Raw genomic sequence first — 19,370 nt, 5'->3', positions numbered from 1 at the left:
CTCCCCTCCTCCTTCCTTCCTACCCCTCACCTCTTCCTATGGTCAGTTTCACCTATCCTAAGCATGATTGTACAGGAATAAATCCCAATGAACTCAAAAAGCATGCAAATGATCAAACCTGCCCTCCCCTCGTCTGCCTACTATCCCCTCCCTTTTGACCCTTCCTTCCCCCTTCCTTTCCAATTCCCTCCCCCTCCTCTCCCCTTCTCCTCCTCCTTTTTCTCCATGGTCAGTTTCACCTATTCTAAGCATGATTGCACAGAAGTAAATCCCACTGAACTCAATAAGCATGCACATGATCAAACCTGCCCTCCTCCTCCTCACCCCCATGGTCAGTTTCACCTATCCTAAGCATGATTGCAGGGGAGTAAATCCCATTGAATTCAATAAGCATGCAGATAATCAATCCATTCTCAGCAAACTTGCACAGGATCCCATTTCTTACCTCCCGGATTAAAAATCTGATAAATTCACTAATAGGAAGAAAACAAAACCTTGTGGTTTAAGAACATACCTATAGCCCAGAGATATTTCTATCAAACTTTAAAAAGCAGTGAAATTGGGCAGCTATAGGGAATGCACCAAAGACCAACCCAAACTGTGTTTGCATTTTTACAAATTTGCAGGGCAATACAATATCTCAGAGAGGAGGTCAGGACTCCTGCTCCTCTGGTGCATTCACTATAGCTGCCCAATTTCTCTGCTTTTTAAAGTTTGTTAGCAATATCAATATCAACATTGAAATATCAATGTTGGCTATAGGTACATTCTTAAACCACAAGGGGTTTTTTGTGCCTATTAGTGAATAAAGACTAGAGCTGAAGCTGAAGATTTATCACAGGGAGAGGGATGAGCAATAAAAAAGTTGATTTAAGCAGAAAGTCATTTTCTTTGAAACAGCTCACACTACTACACAAAACAGTATTAAACACCTGTACTTATGCAACCCATCTATGTGCTAACTGATGTTTCAATGTATAAACAGAAAATACACATTTTGTACCAGACCCACTGGCACCCATTTTGTCAGGCAAAGGTAGTAAATGGTATAAGGAGTTGTAGCCATTGCTATTGCCATCTATGGGTAAATAGCTACCAGTTCTCCTCAGGTACAAGCAGCAGTCTGCAGTAAGTTATGTTAGTCAAGTGAATCTACCTGGATTCTAAGATCGTCCTCTGAAACTCTTCTCAGGTTGCCCCCACCCAGACAAATGTGGTGTAGCGAGATGGGGAAGGGCCTTTGCGGTTGTGACCCCCCACTTGTGGAATGCTCTCCCAAGAGGCCTGCCTGTTGCCAACACTGACAGATTAGGGCTTTTCTCTTCTTCCAGGCATTTGATGGAATATGATACAGCAGTGTCAAGATCTGAAGTTAGTGTCGCTCTGCATTGATGTGTTTTTTTTTTTCTGTGTAGACTGTTGCTTTATGTTTTATGTGGTGATTTGTTGTTAAATTTTGATGGTCATTATTTTTTAAAAAATTGTACATTTTTAAACTTTATTGCAAGTTGCTTAAAGACTGACCTGTGTTAGGCAACAAACAAATTTAATTATTTAAGAAATAATTAAAGTATGCCCCCATTCCCCTTCCACTACCTTCTCCCAATACAGCCCAGACTTAGTCTCGGCCTTGAAATCTGAAAGAAAGTAAACAAATGAAAGACAGGAAATCCTCCCCCCACCCCAAAATAGGAGGGTTCTTTGATGCCATAAGCCTCATATCTTTTTCTCATAGTACATGGTACTCAGAACAGTTCTGTGATAAGTAAAATAAACTGGAAGCAGGAATAGGGTTTATTGAGCAGCCAGGCTGCTTGCCTGAGCCATAGGCACCATGTCTCAAGTACAATAAGGAGGAACCCACATGGCTGTATTCTGTTCCTCAAGGCATCAGTACTGATGAGGAGCTTCTGATGTCTGATGGAATCCTACATTCAAGGCAAAAGTTAGCTGGGTCTGCAAAGCATCAATAGGCTGCTAATTATCAGCCACCCAAACTGCTGTCAAGGCTGTGGAGGCTTCTCGTAAAAGGGGTTGCAGGGGTTTTTTGGGGACCCTCAGTGTCACTCCGTTAACTACAGTTAAGAATGTCACCCTTGTGTTGGGAGCAGTTTTTCGACTCCTAGTCCAGCTTGACTCTCCAGGCTTCCACTGGTATATTGTATTCCCTACCAGCACGTGGATTCTTCTCTGCCACTGCACTGCACAAGGTGGTAATACCAGTATAGGAAGTTCTGGAATGGCAACATCCTGGCTTATAGTGCCATCCTTGCTGAGGAAAAAACACTTATGGGTGCCAGAGATCAGAGCCCTGATTACGGTACCAGGTGTCTCACGCCGGCTGCTCTCTTCAACAAGTCCGCCAATGACGAAGATCCCATTGTCCATGGTCACAGCTGTTGATTTGTAACACTGAAAAGCCAGAGGCACCTGATTCCACACATTTGAGCTTGTATTATAAATCAGAATACCCCTGTGAGCAAGACCACTTGACCTTGTATGAGAGAATCCTCCAATTAGGTAGAGCTTGTTCTTCAGTGTGGCAGAGGCAAAATGACTCACTGCAAATGGCAGATTGGCAATGGGAGACCAGGACTTCTGTACTAGGTCAAAGTTTTCTGCAGAATCAAGCACACTTCGGCCACTCCGCCCCCCCAAAGCATACAGTTTCTGCTTACATGCTAGAAAGCCATGTTCTCGCCGGGATACGGACATGGAAGGCAGCTGTATCCACTGGCCGGTAAGAGCATCAAACTCATGCAGATTGCCTAAGACAGAGCCGTTAAGCCTTTGTCCTCCAGAAACATAAAGCTTGTGTCCCACAGACAAGAAGCCAGAGGAATCAAGATACATCAAGGGTGGTATCTCCTCCCAACTTTCTGTCTGTAGGTTGAACCCCAGGAAGTGAGTTTTCAGGCGTTCAACTACACCTCCTTGCATGTTACTTACAAAGAGGCCCAAGCTCACAATCCAGTCATCATACATGCCTTGCCTGAGACCCCCACTCTTCAGCAATCTTGCCTCTCCATCCAGCTGCTCCCACTGCAGATGAGCATGCCTATATTCTTCAATGATGTCCTTCTGGACTACTGTGATCTCCTCAGAAGTAAGAAGGGGGAGGCGGACTTGTCTCATCAGTTTCTTGGTCAATGAGAGATGCTCAGCTGCTTGAGATCTCACCCAGCGCTGCACAGCATGGTAGACAGTCAATTCAGAAGACACCAAAAGTTTATCTGAGGAGATAATGCTGATCACTGTACTGAGATCCAGGCCTGAAAAGGCCTTGAGTTCAGAAAGAGGCCCAAAGTTCACAGTGATGTGGCGTGTGGCCACATGGAGCAAAGCTTGGTGGTTGTGAGCATATGCCAAAGCATAAATCCCAAGGCAGTTGTCCATTGAAATGCTGTCAGCAAGGAATCTAGTGAGAGAAAGAAATTCAGTATGCATCAGTGGGGAACTGCTGGGGAAACTCACTCTCCAGGGGGTGAAGGAAACAGTCTTGATGCTTAGCAGGGAAGGGCTTGACCTGCCCACTGGCATTCTGACCTGTTATCCCACCACTAGAGATCCAAACTTGTATTATGAAAATGAGTTTGCCGAAGTGTTTGAAAACATATTCTTTTTATCTTTACGGACAACCCACTAAAAAGCAAGATGGTTGAAATGGAGCAAGGATTCTTTGTTGCATCTTTGGAAAGGGACATTGGAGTAGAGCTTGGAAAAGTTACTTTTTTGAACTACAACTCCCATCAGCCCTAGGCAACATGGCCACTGGATTAGGCTGATGGGAGCTGTAGTTCAAAAAAGTAACTTTTCCAAGCTCTGCATTGGAGGGTAGGAGATCAGGACTTTGGAGTTGGAAAAGGGTAGAAGAAAGCTGAAACAAGCCACAGTAAGGAAAATGCTGGACATTAGAATGAATGGTACAATGGGATAGACAGAGGAACTGAGGTGGTGATATGGATGAATGACAGGCCCAAAAGAGAATGAAATTTGCAATAGTAATTATGAGAATTGGTCTGGAGCTAGGAAGAAGTCCTTCCATGTTAAATAACACGTTTCTATTGTGAAGGTAGGTGTAGAGGCAATAGGAAAGCTCTTCATGCATCCATCTTTCATTTTTTGTGGTCTCTCACTTTCATCTAGGAAAAATTTCCTCAGTTACAAAATGAAATTAATTTAAAGACAATAATTGTGGTACTCCAACTGTCCCATAGCAGTTTACTTGCCATTGAGGTCCTAGTTGTACGTTATAACAAGGCACTCAGCTGCTAGTAAACTGCTACGGGACAGCTGGAGTTCACCAATTATTATCTTTAAATTAATTTAATTTTGGTTAGGGGATAATGTGATGGAATTTTTGAAGACTGATGTCCTTTGTAAATCCCCAGAATTTAGAAAGTAGTATGTGAACCAGTAAATTTTCCATTCTTTTTTGGCTTTGCCAGCTAATATGTCTGTATTCTGAGGCCCAAGTGAACATAATCCTTTATCTCTTTGACGAATTAGGCAAAGGTCAAGGTGCAAAAGTCTGTCATATTAAAGAATTAAAACTCAAACTCACTTTAGACATGCAAGGAAAATAAACACAGACAACTTTGATTTCCCAGATACTGGAGCTAGATTTGAACAGATGTGCTGAATCTTGCTTCTCTTTGCTGCCCCAGTCAATATATGACTTCTTGAATAAATGCTTTAAAAAATCCATTCTACAGTGGAAGTGGGGAACCTTTTTGGCTCCACAGGACAAATTTGACAGGTGGACAAGGTTGTCCACCTGTCAATCACATGATGTCATTACTACATCAACTGATTGACCAACAGGTGGGGGCACCCATATCCCCAAATCCCTTGCGCTTCCCTTAAATCTCTGGGATTGGGGACTTAAAGTGGGAGGGGGAAGACTTGGAAAAGTCTCTTCCACGTCTCTCTCTCCCCTTTAAAGCCCCCAATTGCAGAGAAAGAAAAGAAATACAGGGAGACTTGGAAAAGCAAACAGGAGCACTGGAGCTGGCTTAAAGCCTTGGTAAAACCCTTTTTGAAGGAGTTCTCGTGTGCAACCTGCCTCAAAGGGCACTTTTGTAAAGGGCTTTAATTCCCTGCTCAGCTGGTGAGCCATTCCTGCTGGAAACAGGATCGCACAACCAAGGCAGGATCAAACCCTACCCTCTTACCCATCAGCTGACATCACTGGTGAGTGTGGTTTGGGGGAAAAGGACTTAGGGGCTAAATGGAACCCACCGGGGGGCATGACTGATTTGGAGGCTGGAGGTGCTCCACCCCTATTCTATAGGAACATTGTTTCTCCTGCAGAGATATGGTGTTCATGCTAGATCTGTGTGCAAATGGCATGTCAAAATTCTCCATCCTATTTGTGGGTAGAGAGATTGGACCAAGGGGTGGCACTGGGAACCATTTCACAAAATTTCCCTGGAGGGAGGAGAAATTCTCCAACAGTTTCTTCGGGGTGGAGCTCACAGCCTCTTTCTTCTTTTTTCCTAAGGGATTCCCCCCCCCGCTGCAAGAAACAGTAGTAGTAGCAACTGTGCTGGGCACTAGTTTTCATCCTTGACAATGCTCTGGGCCTAGAGTCACTCCAGGGCATTGTTTGTGTTTGTGTGCAGACAGACAAGGGATAAAAACGGCTGCTGCAAAATAAATAAATAAATGTTGGAATATGTTCAGAGAAAATTCTGCAAAGTGGCTTCATTTTCTAGAAGAAAAAGGGAAACCTCAGATATTTTCTCAGAAAAAAAAAGACTTCTGAGGGATTTCAGCTCTACTCTAGCTCCTGCCTTCTTATCTCTTAAGGATTTCATCCACCTACCCAAAGAGCCCTCATCCCAGTTCCAAAACAGGATTCAATTTAGCCAGTCCTGTTTTTACCTGCCAATAATCTCCTGCAGTGGGCAGATGACAAGCCTGTTAGCAGCTGTGAAGAGATCCTGAGCAGTCTCCGGTGTAAGCAACAGCTCTCCTGTATAGAGATAATCTAGAATTCTTTGTAGAACAGAAGAGGCCATCTCTTCGAATACAACTTGCCTTTCCCAGCATTCTCTAAAGGGCCTGGTGAACATGGCACAGAAGTAAGGGCTGAATGAGGCCAGCAATGCCCTACAAAGAGAGGCAGCAAATTGACTATGTCAGAACAAGAATGTGACCTCCTGTTATACAGCCACAAGAGTGACTATATACTATAGCCAGCATGCATTTTTCACATTCCACAATGTTGAATTGAAAATACCCCCTATTCCATTCTGATACTTCCCATAAGCTCATTTCAAAACAAAACCTTACAAAACTTATAGTCCTCAAATCAGAACTGCTTCCTTAACAGCCCTCTAAATTTTCATGGCGATACACAAAACAGTCAGAGAGAATTGAGAGTTCAAAGTCAAAAAAGAGGGGGGGAAACCCAAGCCCCTTTTGGACTTTTTTTCTGTCAGAGTTCTCATTATATGTTGAAATTCATTAAAAATCAGCTATGTTCACAGAGTACCAGTAATCCTATTACTGACCTTCCCCATACTCTGACCTTCATCTTCTGCAGTTTAAAAGTTAAAAAATGCCTGGCTGATTTTTAATTAATTTAAGAAATTTTGGCTTGAACTCAATAATGTTGGGCATGCTCAGTAAGAAACAACTGTCAGTGTTCTGAAAGCCAGACTCACAACTGCTGGGCTTGGATAATCAGGGGGCCACACCCACACTGGACTTTGATTTCATGTGAGACAGTCCTGGCTTCCCCCAGAGAATCCTGGGTAGTTTGTGAAGGGTACTGAGAGGAGACTCCTATTCCCCTGACAGAGCTCCAGTGGCCAGACTGGTTTAACGGTCAGCTGCTCTGCTCTTAGCACACTTCACCAACTACACTTCCCAGGATTCTTTGGGAGAAGCCATGACTGTCTAAAGTGGAATAAAGGTCTGCTGTGGATGTGGCCAGGGACAGCTTTGGTTTAAATTTGGGTGGGAGGCTATGTGCCTGCTGTAGATTAAAAAGGTGGTGGAAACCCTGATAAAGAATGATACTGTTCACAATGTTTTCCTTTTGGAAAGGAAAGGGGCTTCCCCTCTGCCCAGTGCCACCCACCCAACCTCCTCCCCTCCCCATCCTGCCTCTTCCTCCCCCGCCCCTCCTCCAGGTCAGTTTCACCTATCCTAAGCTTGATTGCACAGGAGTAAATCCCACTGAAGTAAAAATGCATGCAAATGATCAAACCTCCCCTCCTACCCCTCTCTCTTGCCCCTTCCCTCTCCCTTCCTTCACCCCTCCCTTCCTCTCCCTCATCCCCTTCCAATCCCATCCTTCTCCTCCAATCCCCCTCCTTCCCCTCCCCTCCTCTTTCCCCATGTGCAGTTTTACCTATCCTAGGACTATGACCTGGGAGGCCAGGGTTCAAATCCCCACACAGCCATGAAGCTCACTGGGTGACCTTGGGCCAGTCACTGCCTCTCAGCCTCAGAGGAAGGCAATGGTAAACCACCTCTGAATACCGCTTACCATTAAAACTCTATTCATAGGGTCGCCATATGTCAGAATGGACTTGATGGCAATCCATTTCATTTTCAAGCATGATTGCACGGGAGTAAATCCCATTGAACTCAATAAGCATGCAAATGATCAGACCTGCCGTTCCCCTCCTTCCCCTCTCCTCTTCCTTCCTCCTTCCTCTCCTCCCCTCTTCCTTCTTCCTCCTCCCCTGCCCACTCCAGGCTTCCCTTCCCATGGTCAGTTTTACCTATCCTAAGCATGATTGCATGGGAGTAAATCCCACTGAACTCAATAAACATGCAAATGATCAATCCTCCCCCTCCTGCCTGCTCCCCTCCTCCTCCTCCCCTCCCCATCCCCTGTGGTCAGTTTCACCTATCCTAAGCATGATTGCAGGGAAGTAAACCGCACTGAACTCTATAAGCATGCAAATGATCAATCCATTCTCAGCAAACTTGCACAGGATCCCATTGCTTACCTCCCGGACTAAAAAGCAGGGAAATTCACTAATGGGCAAAAAACCTTGCAGTTTAAGAACGTACCTATAGCCAACAGATGTTTCTATCAAGCTTTAAAAAACAGGGAAATTGGACAGCTATATTGAATGCATCAGGGGAGCAGGAGACCTGACCTCCTCACTGAGATATTGTACTATCCTACACATTTGTAAAAATGTGAAGATAATTTGGGTTGGTCTTTCACAGTCCAATCCACTTGCTGTGTAGCTTGGAATAATTTGCTAACATGTGCCTCTGAGCATATGGTGAGGGGTGGCAACACCTGCGGTCAGCCCAAATAACAGAAACAAGACGTGCTGTGCTGATCTTGTTTTAGCAGGGAGGAAGCAGCTATACTAAAACAGTTGATATCGTTCAGATAGTCACTTTAAATGTTTTATTTACTTCGCAATTTTAGTAAAGTTTCCTATAGTAAATCATTTTTGCTTCTGTTTTGTGACTACGTGAAGTGCAGCAAAACTTTGCAGCACTAAAAAAAAGCTCCAATTTTTTTTTTGGAATAATGGCACTGACCGTTCTGCAAAATAGTTTCCAACCAACATGAGGAGTGTCTCAGTTTGCACAAGATGAGGTGAAATATATTTTAGCAAAATTCTAGATGTGCTCTATGTTTTTAATTGACCATGTCCACCTTCCTTAAGTGGAGTAGTTTAAGCATAGCAGGCTGAAAACATGCATCTTGGGCAGGCCAAGTTTGTTTTTTTCCAACAGCTAAAGTCATTGCTTAAATAGCAACATATTGTGATCCATCTGATTTTACATCAAACTGCATTTTCAGATTCAACTGTTAATGCACCCAAAATAGAAACAGACCATAACCTCTAGTTTGAAACAAAAAAGGCTATCTTCACCATCATGTGACATCGACCAATAAAAAGGCTTTGAAACTAATAAAAATAAATTTGACACAGATTGCTACGATGAATAATGAGAGAAATATAATTTTCTAGGTTAGATTCTCTGTAGAAACAATATTAACACAGAAAAGAAGCAAAATAAGAACATCCACAAACATACAAAAGTGTAATTCTCCATCTTTGGAGATGGCAGGTGTTGCCACTACTCACCATATGCTCAGAGGCACATGTTACCAAATTCTTCCAAGCTACACAGCAAGTGGATTGGACTGTGAAAGATGAACCCAAATTGTGTTTGCATTTTGACAAATTTGTAGGGCAGTACAATATCTCAGAGAGGAGGTCAGGTCTCCTGCTCCCCTGATGCATTCAATATAGCTGCCCAATTTCCATGCTTTTTAAAGTTTGATAGAAATATCTGTTGGCTATAGGTAAACCGCAAGGTTTTTTGCCTATTAGTGAATAAAAATTCAAAACTTCTGAGGTTACGTGATCCCTCCAAACAGGAATATATCTTCCACTCAGGATGGAAGAATTCTAAAGATACTCAAGAACACTCATGTTCACTATTTCATTTATCCCTTGCTTGGAGGAAATTGGGAATATTCATCTTCTCCCGTGTACTACTGCTGTGATCAATCGATTTGCCCTTTGTGCTTTCATTCCTATAGCAAGTTTCCTGGGGGTGGCGGGGGGGGGGAGGACAATGCCAACAGACAAACAGAAGCAGCCAGAAAGGTTTGAAATGGAGGATGGTTATGATGCAGGCTTCACTTTATATGCACTATAATTCTCTACAGACCAAATTGGTTGGGTTTTTGCAGAGATAGAGGTACCCTGGTTCTTACAGTGGCACAAGGCAGAAAACCTCCATGCTGGAAAAGGCCTCAATGGTGTCAGCTGCTGGAGACATGCAGCACGGGGAGGCTATTGCCTTGAGGCCTTGCATGCGAGCATCCAGAGGCGTGCACCTGGCTGGCCACTGTTGGAAAAAGAATGCAGAGCTAAGAGAAGCAATCCTATCCTTGAGTTGCACCTGCTGGATGAGGTCAAGATTGCCTTAGTGCCAGTGGACACATTGGGGATCCACACTGCCATAGCAGGATGTTGTTGGAATCCTATGCTTGTTCAGATCTGAATCCCTCTCCCTATGACATCATTATATTTTGCCTGTAAAAGAGGTAATGAACATTAAAACACTCCCATTGGTGTCAATGGGGAGCTCAAAATGCCTCTTTCCCCCACCTCTCCTTGCTCTGCCCCCACAACTGCAACAAAATATAGGATTCCAGCCAACTCTGCAACCAGTCAAGGCACACTACCAGTGGTATATCAACTCCAGCAAGAGATTACACCCCTCAGCATACAGGGCAGACAATATAGTGCTACATCACTCTGGCTTCATGTCCAGAGAACATAATGACATTTTTGCCTATTGGCTACTTGTACATCAATAAAGTTAAGGGGGGCAGGCTCCTAACAGTTCACAACATGCTTGGTTGCCATGCCATGAGGCTGCATAAAGTGGAGGAGATGGAACTGGAAATGAAACAAATGATCATGGGGAAGGTGTGACTGGATAGGATGAAGGGAGTTGGGTTAAATGACAAGAATCCTGAGCCATGTGCAAGCTATGTATTTATTTAACAAAATTTATATACCACTTAGAATCATAGAATAGTATAGTTGGAAGGGGCCTATAAGGCCATCAAGTCCAACCCCCTGCTCAATGCAGGATTCCAAATCAAAGCATTCCCCACAGATGGCTGTCCAGCTGCTTCTTGAATGCCTCCAGGGTCGGAGAGCCCACTACCTCTCTAGGTAATTGGTTCCATTGTTGTATGGCTCTAACAGGAAGTTTTTCCTGATGTCCAGTTGAAATCTGGCTTCCTGAAACTTGAGCCCATTATTCCATGTCCTGCACTCTGGAATGATTGAGAAGAGATCCCGGCCTTCCTCTGTGTGACAACCTTTCATGTATTTGAAGAGTGCTATCATATCTCCCCTCATTCTTCTCTTCTCCAGGCTAAATATGCCCAGTTCTTTCAGTCTCTCCTCATAGGGTTTTGTTTCCAGTCCCCTGATCATCCTTGTTGTCCTCCTCTGAACCTGTTCCAGTTTGTCTGCATCCTTCTTGAAGTGCGGAGACCAGAACTGGATGCAGTACTCAAGTGAGGCCTAAAAAAAAAGGTAAAGGTGTCCCCGCACTTGTAGTGCGAGTCGTTTCTGACTCTTAGGGTAACGTCTTGCGACGTTTACTAGGCAGACCATATGTATGGGGTGGGATTGCCAGTTCCGTCCCCGGCCTTTCTTTACCCCTCAGCATATGCCGGGTACTCATTTTACTGACCACGGATGGATGGAAGGCTGAGTAGACCTCGACCCCTTTTACCAGAGATTCGACTTCCTCCTTTCGTTGGAATCGAACTCCGGCCGTGAGCAGAACTTCAGCTGCGTTACCACCGCTTACCACTCTGCGCCACGGAGGATCTAAGGTGAGGCATAACCAGTGCTGAATAGAGGGGAACTAGTACGCCATGTGATTTGCAAACTATACTTATGTTAATGAAGCCTAAAACAGCATTTGCCTTTTTTGCAGCCACATCACACATCATATTCAGCTTGTGATCAACAATAATTCCAAGATCCTTCTCACATGTCATATTGCTGAGCCAAGTATCCCCCATCTTATAACTGTGCATTTGGTTTCTTTTTCCTAGGTGTAGAACTTTGCATTTATCCTTGTTGAATTTCATTCTGTTGTTTTCAGCCCAATGCTCCAGCCTATCAAGATCCGTTTGAATTTTGTTTCTGTCTTCCACGGTATTAGGTATGCCCCCCAATTTTGTATCATCTGCAAATTTGATAAGCATGCTCTGTATCTCCTCATCCAAGTTGTTAATAAAAATATTGAAGAGCACTGGGCCCAGGAACAAACCTGCAGTACCCCACTCGTTACTTCTGCCCAGTTTGAGAAGGAGCCATTGATAAGCAATCTTTGGGTACGATTATGGAGCCAATTGTGGATCCACCTGATAGTTGTTCCATCCAGCCCACATTTAGCTAGGTTGCTAATCAGAATATCACATGAGGCACTTTGTCAAAAGCTTTGCTGAAGTCGAGATATATTATGTGTACAGCATTCCCACGGTCTACAAGGGAGGTTACCCGCTCAAAAAACGAGGTAAGATTAGTTTGGCAGGATTTGTTCTTCATAAATCCATGTTGGCTTCTAGTAATCACTGCATTGTTTTCAAGATGCTTACAGATTGACTGCTTTATAATCTGCTCCAGATTTTTCCAGGGATTGATGTTAGGCTGACTGGTCTGTAGTTCCCCGGTTCCTCCTTTTTGCTCTTTTTGAAGATAGAGACAACATTAGCTTTCCTCCAGTCATCCAGCACTTCACCAGTCCTCCACGATTTTGCAAAGATAATAGACAGCGGTTCTGAGAGTTCTTCAGCCAGTTCCTTCAGTACTCTAGGATGCAGTTTATCAGGCCCTGCCGATGTGAACTTGTTCAAAATTATAAGGTATTCCTTGACCGTTTGTCTATCAGTCTCAAGCTCCAATCCTGCCCCTTCCACCTTATGTTTCCTGGGAGGGTCATAGACCCTTTTTTGGGAGACAACTGAGCCAAAGTCAGAATTGAGCACTTCTGCCTTTTCTTTGTCATCTGTTATTATTTTGCCATCTTCATTGAGTAGCTGTGCCACCATTTCTTTTCTCTGTCTTTTACTATGGATGTACCTGAAGAAAACTTTTTTGTTGCTTTTAACATCTCTCACTAACCTCAGCTCATTCTCAGCTTTAGCCTTCCTGACGCCATCTCTGCAATTCCGTGATACCTGTCTGTACTCTTGAAGGTAAAGACCTCTAAGCGATTTACAAAAAACAACTAGTGAATTGTTACAATGGGACTATTGGTCCATGTACCACTCCCTCTGGCTATGGCACTACACTGTCTTAGGTGTCCCTCTGGCTGAGGGCTCCTCCCAGCCTTTTGTATTGGGAAAGTTCATCCAGGGCACAAACCTGGAACTTCATGTGTTTTAAATCTGTGCTGTTCCATAAGGCTGCAATTCCTCATAAAGCTACTTCAGACTTGTTTGTTATGGTTGGAGACATGGGCTGGGCCGCTGAGTGCTAACAAGAACTCCATCATATGGCCATGTGGTTATGGGATTACTCTGTGGAAATGTGGCAGATGTAGGTTCCACTCTAACTTGCTTGACTTTTTGGGGGTGGGTGGGTGCATCTCTTGTCATTAGTACTTCTAGCCAGGCAGCCATCTGATGAGTCATGTCCTGTGGTGGTTGGTTCAAGGCTCCCCTTTGAGGGACACAACACTATCATCTCAATGTTCTTTCCGACTATTAAGCTACCAGGGAGCCCACAGTTCTTTTTTGTGAACTTGCTGTTGTAGCTTCTATTCTTCCTTGTTTGGGTGACTCCTTCCCTTCCCTCTCTTTCTTTTCCCCCTAATTTAGACACTGTTCCCACAGCAGAGCTTGAACTATACTTGCAGGGAACGTACAGATTTTCTGCGCATGTTTCTTGCCCTTGGGCCATGGAGCTTGATGTGGTGTTATATTAGGAGTGCCTGTCCTTCCTTTCCTTTGTGTTTTCCTGTCAAAATGATGGTTATTTGCAGGCTATCAAACCCCTATCAGAAGGCACCTCTGGAGTGTGTTAGCTGCTGGTCTCCTGCTGGCTATGCTATAAAGGTGTGGGGTGCTGTGGTGTCTTTGTGGCTGCCAAATTATGCAGTATATGTGTTTGTGTTGTGTAGGGTGATATTGTGAGGCCATCTCCTTGTATTGATTGGTGCCCTCCCTGTGTGGTTATCATGGGAGCAGCAGCAGCATCACAATGTTGTGATTGGTGGGTAGTGATGAAGTTGCCATGGAGAGTGTCTGTCAGTTGTCTCCTGTTTCTAGTAGTATTGTTTTGTCTTCTTTCCTACTGGGAGCGCAAAGCCACATGGCTACGTTATGTCAATGTTACACTAGTGTAAGCAGCTGTCTAACATAGTCAAGATATAAATGGATCTTGTCAGCAAGGCCGTTCTTACCTTGATTTTCTGTCCCTAATGCCAGTTGTTAAAGGCACATAACCTTCATCCATAACAACAACAAAAGTGGCAGCAGCAGGAGCCAGTAAGCAGGCCAGTATCAGGCCATGTGATGGCCACTGTAAGGCCCAGTTTATACAAGAAGAATGGACTGTACCATTGCAGGTGGCCAATTACAGTTTGGAAAGTTTGCTTCGGAAACTCTCTGCAAATAGAAAATCAGCACAGCAAGGAGGGTTCTAAGCTACACCCCAATGTATGAAATTTTACTTGCAGGAAGTCCCCCCCCCCATTGTTGGAGCATTTTAAAAAATGGCAGTTCCTACCTGCAGCCTGAAGTGGCACAGCTTACTCTGCTCCCTCAGGATAATCCCCCAAGCCCACCCAATTATGCAGCAGGGTGAAGTAAACAGTTTCAGGGGGCAACATGAGGGAAGATTAATAAAGACAGCAATCGGTGTGTGTGTAACACAACAAGACTAAAAAATATTGGCCTAGTGGGGGGGTGTTACTATTGGCCTTTGCTTTTAGATGGGAGGGGCCCTGCTTCAGGCAGCAAAATATCTTGGCCTGGCATTGATTCCCCCACCTCATTCTGCTGAATGTGTACGCTCCCTATATAATGTTATTGATGGGCTGCCATATAAATTTAATGAATAATAATTGTAATAATAGACTAGGCCTCTGTCAGGTTAAGGTGGATAGTCAGTTATGTGTAATTTCTGGTCTTCTGTGTATTTATCATTCTTTCTGTTAACAGTTTGTGTGGTAAGCTTCATTCCAATTCCTCAGTCCTCAAATAAATGCTTAACTCCACCTTAGATGGTGCTTGTTATGTATTCACTAATAATGCTAGTTAATAAATGCAAGTTTATTAGTATAGTTTGAGGTGTTGATTCCCCCCGCACAAAATACTTGGATTGCCTATAGATACACGGTGTTGGGGAAAGAAAAAAATCTGGTAGACAAAAATTAAATATGGGTTCAAACCCCACCTCTGCTATAGACTCATTCTGCAAGTTAATATCTGCCAGCCTCAGTTGTCCGGGCCCATCTCTAAAATGGAAATAATAGTGTGGCCTACCTTACAAGGTTGTGAGGATGGCAAATACAAATATTTTAATTTTTGAAATTATTGCTAGAACATAAGAAGAGCAGACTAATAAGGACCATCTAATCTAGCGGCCTTCCCTACTCAGATGCTGCCAGAAATCCATTATTAGGGTATGAAGGAAATTGTTGTCTCCAGGAATAGGTATTTAATGCCTCTGAAGCTGAATATTTGATTTAGCTATCATGGCAATGACCATTGAAACCTTATCCTCCATTTAATCCCATTTTAAAGCCATCTAACATGCTGATCATCACCACACTGGATGGCAATGAAATCCATAAATCCATTACACGTTGTGTGAAAAAGCACTTTGTTTTGTCTGTCCTGAATCTCCTGCCAATCAATTCTATTGGATGACCCCTGAGTTCTAGTATTGTGAAAGGAAGAAAACAAATTTCTATCCACTTTATAGTTTTTAAAAATAAACCTCTATAAATCTTAATTATAAACCTTCATTTGTATAAACCTGTCAGTCAATGGCATTTCTGCTGTCTTCCCCCATTCCCCTCCCCCAGTTTATTTATTTAGAAAAAATCTGCTTGAGTCAGATATAAATCAGAAATGTAAGCTTTTGGAAGCATATGACTAGCACAAAACCTGAGTCATTGGATTATTAGGGGGAATGATCTAGTGCAGTGCTTCCCAACCTTTATGAGTATAGGACCCCCTTTGTAAACTGAAAAAAATTCATGACCCCCTCATGGTAATTGTAATATTAGTCTCTGCTAATTGAAAAAAATGGTGCGTGGTAAAATCACATCTGCAAACATCCCTTTCCATTAAAAGCTCCCTGCAGACAGAGAGGTGTTTTCTTAATGCAAAGGTCCAATCAAATTGGTATACCCCTCCCCTCCAGTCTGAAGATGTACAGTCCTGTCTCCCAACACCAGTGGGTTACAGTGTTGGACTAAGATCCATGTTCAAAACCCCACCCAACCATGAAGCCCACTGGGTGACCTTGGGTCAGACAGTCTCTCAGCGTAACCTATCTCACAGGGTTGGTGTAAGAATAAAATTGAAATTAGGGGGGGACCATGTGCACCACCTTGAGCAACTTGGAGGAAAGGTGGGATATAAATGCAATAATAATTAAATAAATATATTTCAGCTGCTGTATATGGACCCCAGCCTCAGCCTACCTGCTGAGCTTTTAAATAATAATAATAATAATAATAATAATAATAATAATAATAATAATAATAATAATAATAATAATAAAAGAAGCAGCAGTGATAGTGGTGAGCATTCTAGATTGTGAGGATAAAAGAGTAGATAGACTGCGGAGGGGGTTAGTGGTTTTAGGCTTTGGGGTGATCATCAGAACTGATGACTTGGTTAGCGTGAACTTGGGGAACAAGAGTGGTGCAGAAGACAGATCAGCACACACACAAACACACCTGTCCCTCTTGCAAGCATCTGCAAGTATGCATGCATTCAGGTACATGGGAGGGGGGAAGCCCTCAACTGCCTCAGCATCCTGGAGAGAGAGAGATGGGGGGGGAAGTGTAGGTGGAAGAAAGGGGGGAGCTGGCACGTACACTTAGCCTCAGAGATGGGGGGGCGAGCAAGTCCTGAAGGTGAGATCTGGACTGTTTCACAAATAAGAATAATTTTGAAAAGGAGGTGGCAACAAAGCAGGAGCCAACAAAGGCAGGCAGGCTGGCTGCCAGGAAAGAAGGGGGAAAGCAGCCTTCCTTGAAAGCTTGCTTCTTTTGTTTCATGAAAAGCCCTCTCCTCTCTGTCTGAGCAAGGGCGTCATCAGCAGCGAGGAGACAGGAGTCGGCAATAGGAATCCCCTTCCTGGCAACGCCACCCTCAGCCTCCTTTGGTGTCTGCCACATGTTTTATAGGCAGACACATGCCCTCAGTATGCCTGAAAGACGCTCTGCCACTTCAGCAAAAGTCCTCAGCTCTCATTTGGAGCAAGGGGGAGGTGTCATCCGCAGCGGCAGTGGAGAGCAGACAGTATCCAGGGAGTGAAGACTTTTTTTAAAATAAATAAATAAATAATACATTTCTTTACTGTTTGTGCCCCCCCCAGATTACTTCATGGCCCCCATGGGGATCCTGAACCCTAGGCTGGGAACCCTTGATTGAGTGGGATCCACTGTGACAAAAGATTATTACAGTCATCAGAGGTTGTGCTGCTTTCCCAGAACTAGAGCCTCTCAGTGCTGATGTGCATAGTCTGCACTTGGTTAGATAACTTCACTTCCCTAGGCAAATCATCTACTTACTGGCTATTAATCACATGACCTGGCTCATCAAGGCAATGTTAACTAACAGGTTAGGAGATCAGCAGAAGCAAGGAACTCACCTGTGACAAGAGAAATTTCTTCCTTCAGCCACCAGACTGGCATCACAGAGCTGCTGGGCCTCATAGAGCTTTCTTAAACCTGTAAGAATGGGGAGGAAAAAACAAGTTGGTGTGTTAGATCCTGACCAGAAACAGCAAGGGTAGCAAGAGATAGACCTGTCCAATTGGTTGTGTTAAGACAAGCACAGAGAATATAGGGGTGATGTAGACCTCCTGTTTCTAACAGTGCTCCTGCTTTGAAAGTAGGCATGTTACACCAGGCATGTTAGGTTCAGGAAATGTTATGGTCTTGCCTGAAACTCACTGGATTCTATTTGCTGCTTCAACTTTGTTCTGCTATGATTAAAGCCAAAAAGGTAACATCAGCATGATCATGAGCTGAATGGATCTATCTACATGCAGGACAAGGGTGCCTAAGTGCCGAGCACCACAACTCTTAACCACTTCCAAATCACCCCCTTCACTCTAGAACATAGAATGTTCCCCACAGTTTGTGAGAACAATGACAACATGATGACCAAAGTATGTGGCTTCCAGTTACAACCAGAAATTAATAAGCTTAATGGAGATAACAGGACATTTCTGTGGACCCCAGAAATAGTTAAGAGATGTAAGTATCATTGAGGTAAAGTGAACATCTAGATATTTCAATTAGGATAAAGCATCCATGGGCAGATTTGTAGGTCTTGTCCCACCTGTGAGCCACTGGGTACCAGCCAGTGCAAGAGGAAAGATAACGCACAAAAAAATTCAGAATAGCTGTTGTTTCCATGTTCTGCAGTAAACTTACCCTGAGTTGTGTAATATCCCAAAGAATTAGGCCTCACGCTTATGTCATCCTCTCCACCACTATCCTGGTCCTTTATGGTATCCATAATCCATTTACAGATTCAAGAATCTCCAGAAAAAGGACTCCTTCTCTGATACTCATCAACCAGTCATTTCTGGAGAAGAAGAGAGAGCCTACAATTGGCAATGAGATGTTAATTACAGCCTCATGTGAATTAGAATACTGATAATGTGGAGCTCCAGGACACACCACCATCAGGCCAAATATATTCTCACAGATGCTCTGCTTTCCTGAGACCCATTATTATGTAATACATTGGAAACTTGGAGGATTTTCACTGGTCTCATTGCATTTCTGAACTACATGACCAATGATAATTCATGTTGGCAATAACCTTGAAGCCTTACCTAATCCTTTCCCTCTTCTTCAGATCACCATTGATCCTGTTGTTTCTTCTCATGGTACTTTGGAATAGTGTTCTCTGGACACTGCATTCACTGATGGTTCTCTTTCTTTACTGTCCCTTGAATGGACAACAATTCCCTGGCTTGTAGCTCAGTAGGGCAGAGACAGCATAGCTTGGTGGCAGAGCACATGCTTTGCATGCAGATGGTCCCAGGTTTAATCTCCGGCATCTCCATTTTTTTTTTAAAAAAAATTAGGCAGCAGGTGATGGGTAAGATACCTGCCTGAAACTCTAGAGAGCTGTTGCCAATCTAAACAGACAGTACTGAGCTAGGTGTACAAACAGTATAAGGCAACTTTTAATGTTCTGTGAAAGATGATGAGATTGGTGTATATGTTACCCTAGAATGCTTCAAAGATTACAGCAGGGGTGTGGAACTGGTGGCCCTTCAGATGCTGCAGGACTACAACTCCCCACCTTTCCGACCGTTGGCCATGCTGGTTGGAACTTATGGAAGTTAGAATCCAACAACATCTGGAGGACTGCAGGTTCCCAACCCCCAATTTAGAGATTCACAAATCTGGTCTCTCCTTAACCCTTTCATCCCCAACTGATGCTCACAAGAGTCTCTAGTCTATCTAACTACTTTGCTATCAAGAACTGGCTTCAAGATGGTGCCTATACCTGAGACAGGGATTTGTTGCTTGGTAGCCACTTAGGGTTATTACAGGGCCTGGAACAAGTCTTGATGGAGAATCTGTCCCAAAAACCAGTGCAGGAAATGCAAAAGACAGTAGTCCCA

At 43.7% G+C, this 19,370-nt stretch overlaps 1 protein-coding gene across 1 annotated transcript; it reads right to left on the bottom strand.

Moving 5' to 3' along the window:
• Nucleotides 1–1,977: 1,977 nt before the first annotated feature.
• LOC133378794 (kelch-like protein 3) lies at nucleotides 1,978–18,247 on the bottom strand. Its single transcript, XM_061613417.1, has 4 exons — nucleotides 18,163–18,247; nucleotides 17,373–17,451; nucleotides 5,887–6,114; nucleotides 1,978–3,418 (listed from the first exon to the last, which is right to left on the bottom strand). Exons 1-4 carry the CDS (start codon nucleotides 18,245–18,247, stop codon nucleotides 1,978–1,980), a joined length of 1,833 nt encoding a protein of 610 aa, XP_061469401.1.
• Between the last annotated feature and the right edge of the window lie 1,123 nt (nucleotides 18,248–19,370).

This window comes from Rhineura floridana, chromosome 3 (genome assembly GCF_030035675.1).
Source record: "Rhineura floridana isolate rRhiFlo1 chromosome 3, rRhiFlo1.hap2, whole genome shotgun sequence".
Classification (NCBI taxonomy): domain Eukaryota; kingdom Metazoa; phylum Chordata; class Lepidosauria; order Squamata; family Rhineuridae; genus Rhineura; species Rhineura floridana.
Note: the sequence above shows the minus strand (reverse complement) of the source record. Positions and strands in the feature narration are given on the sequence as shown.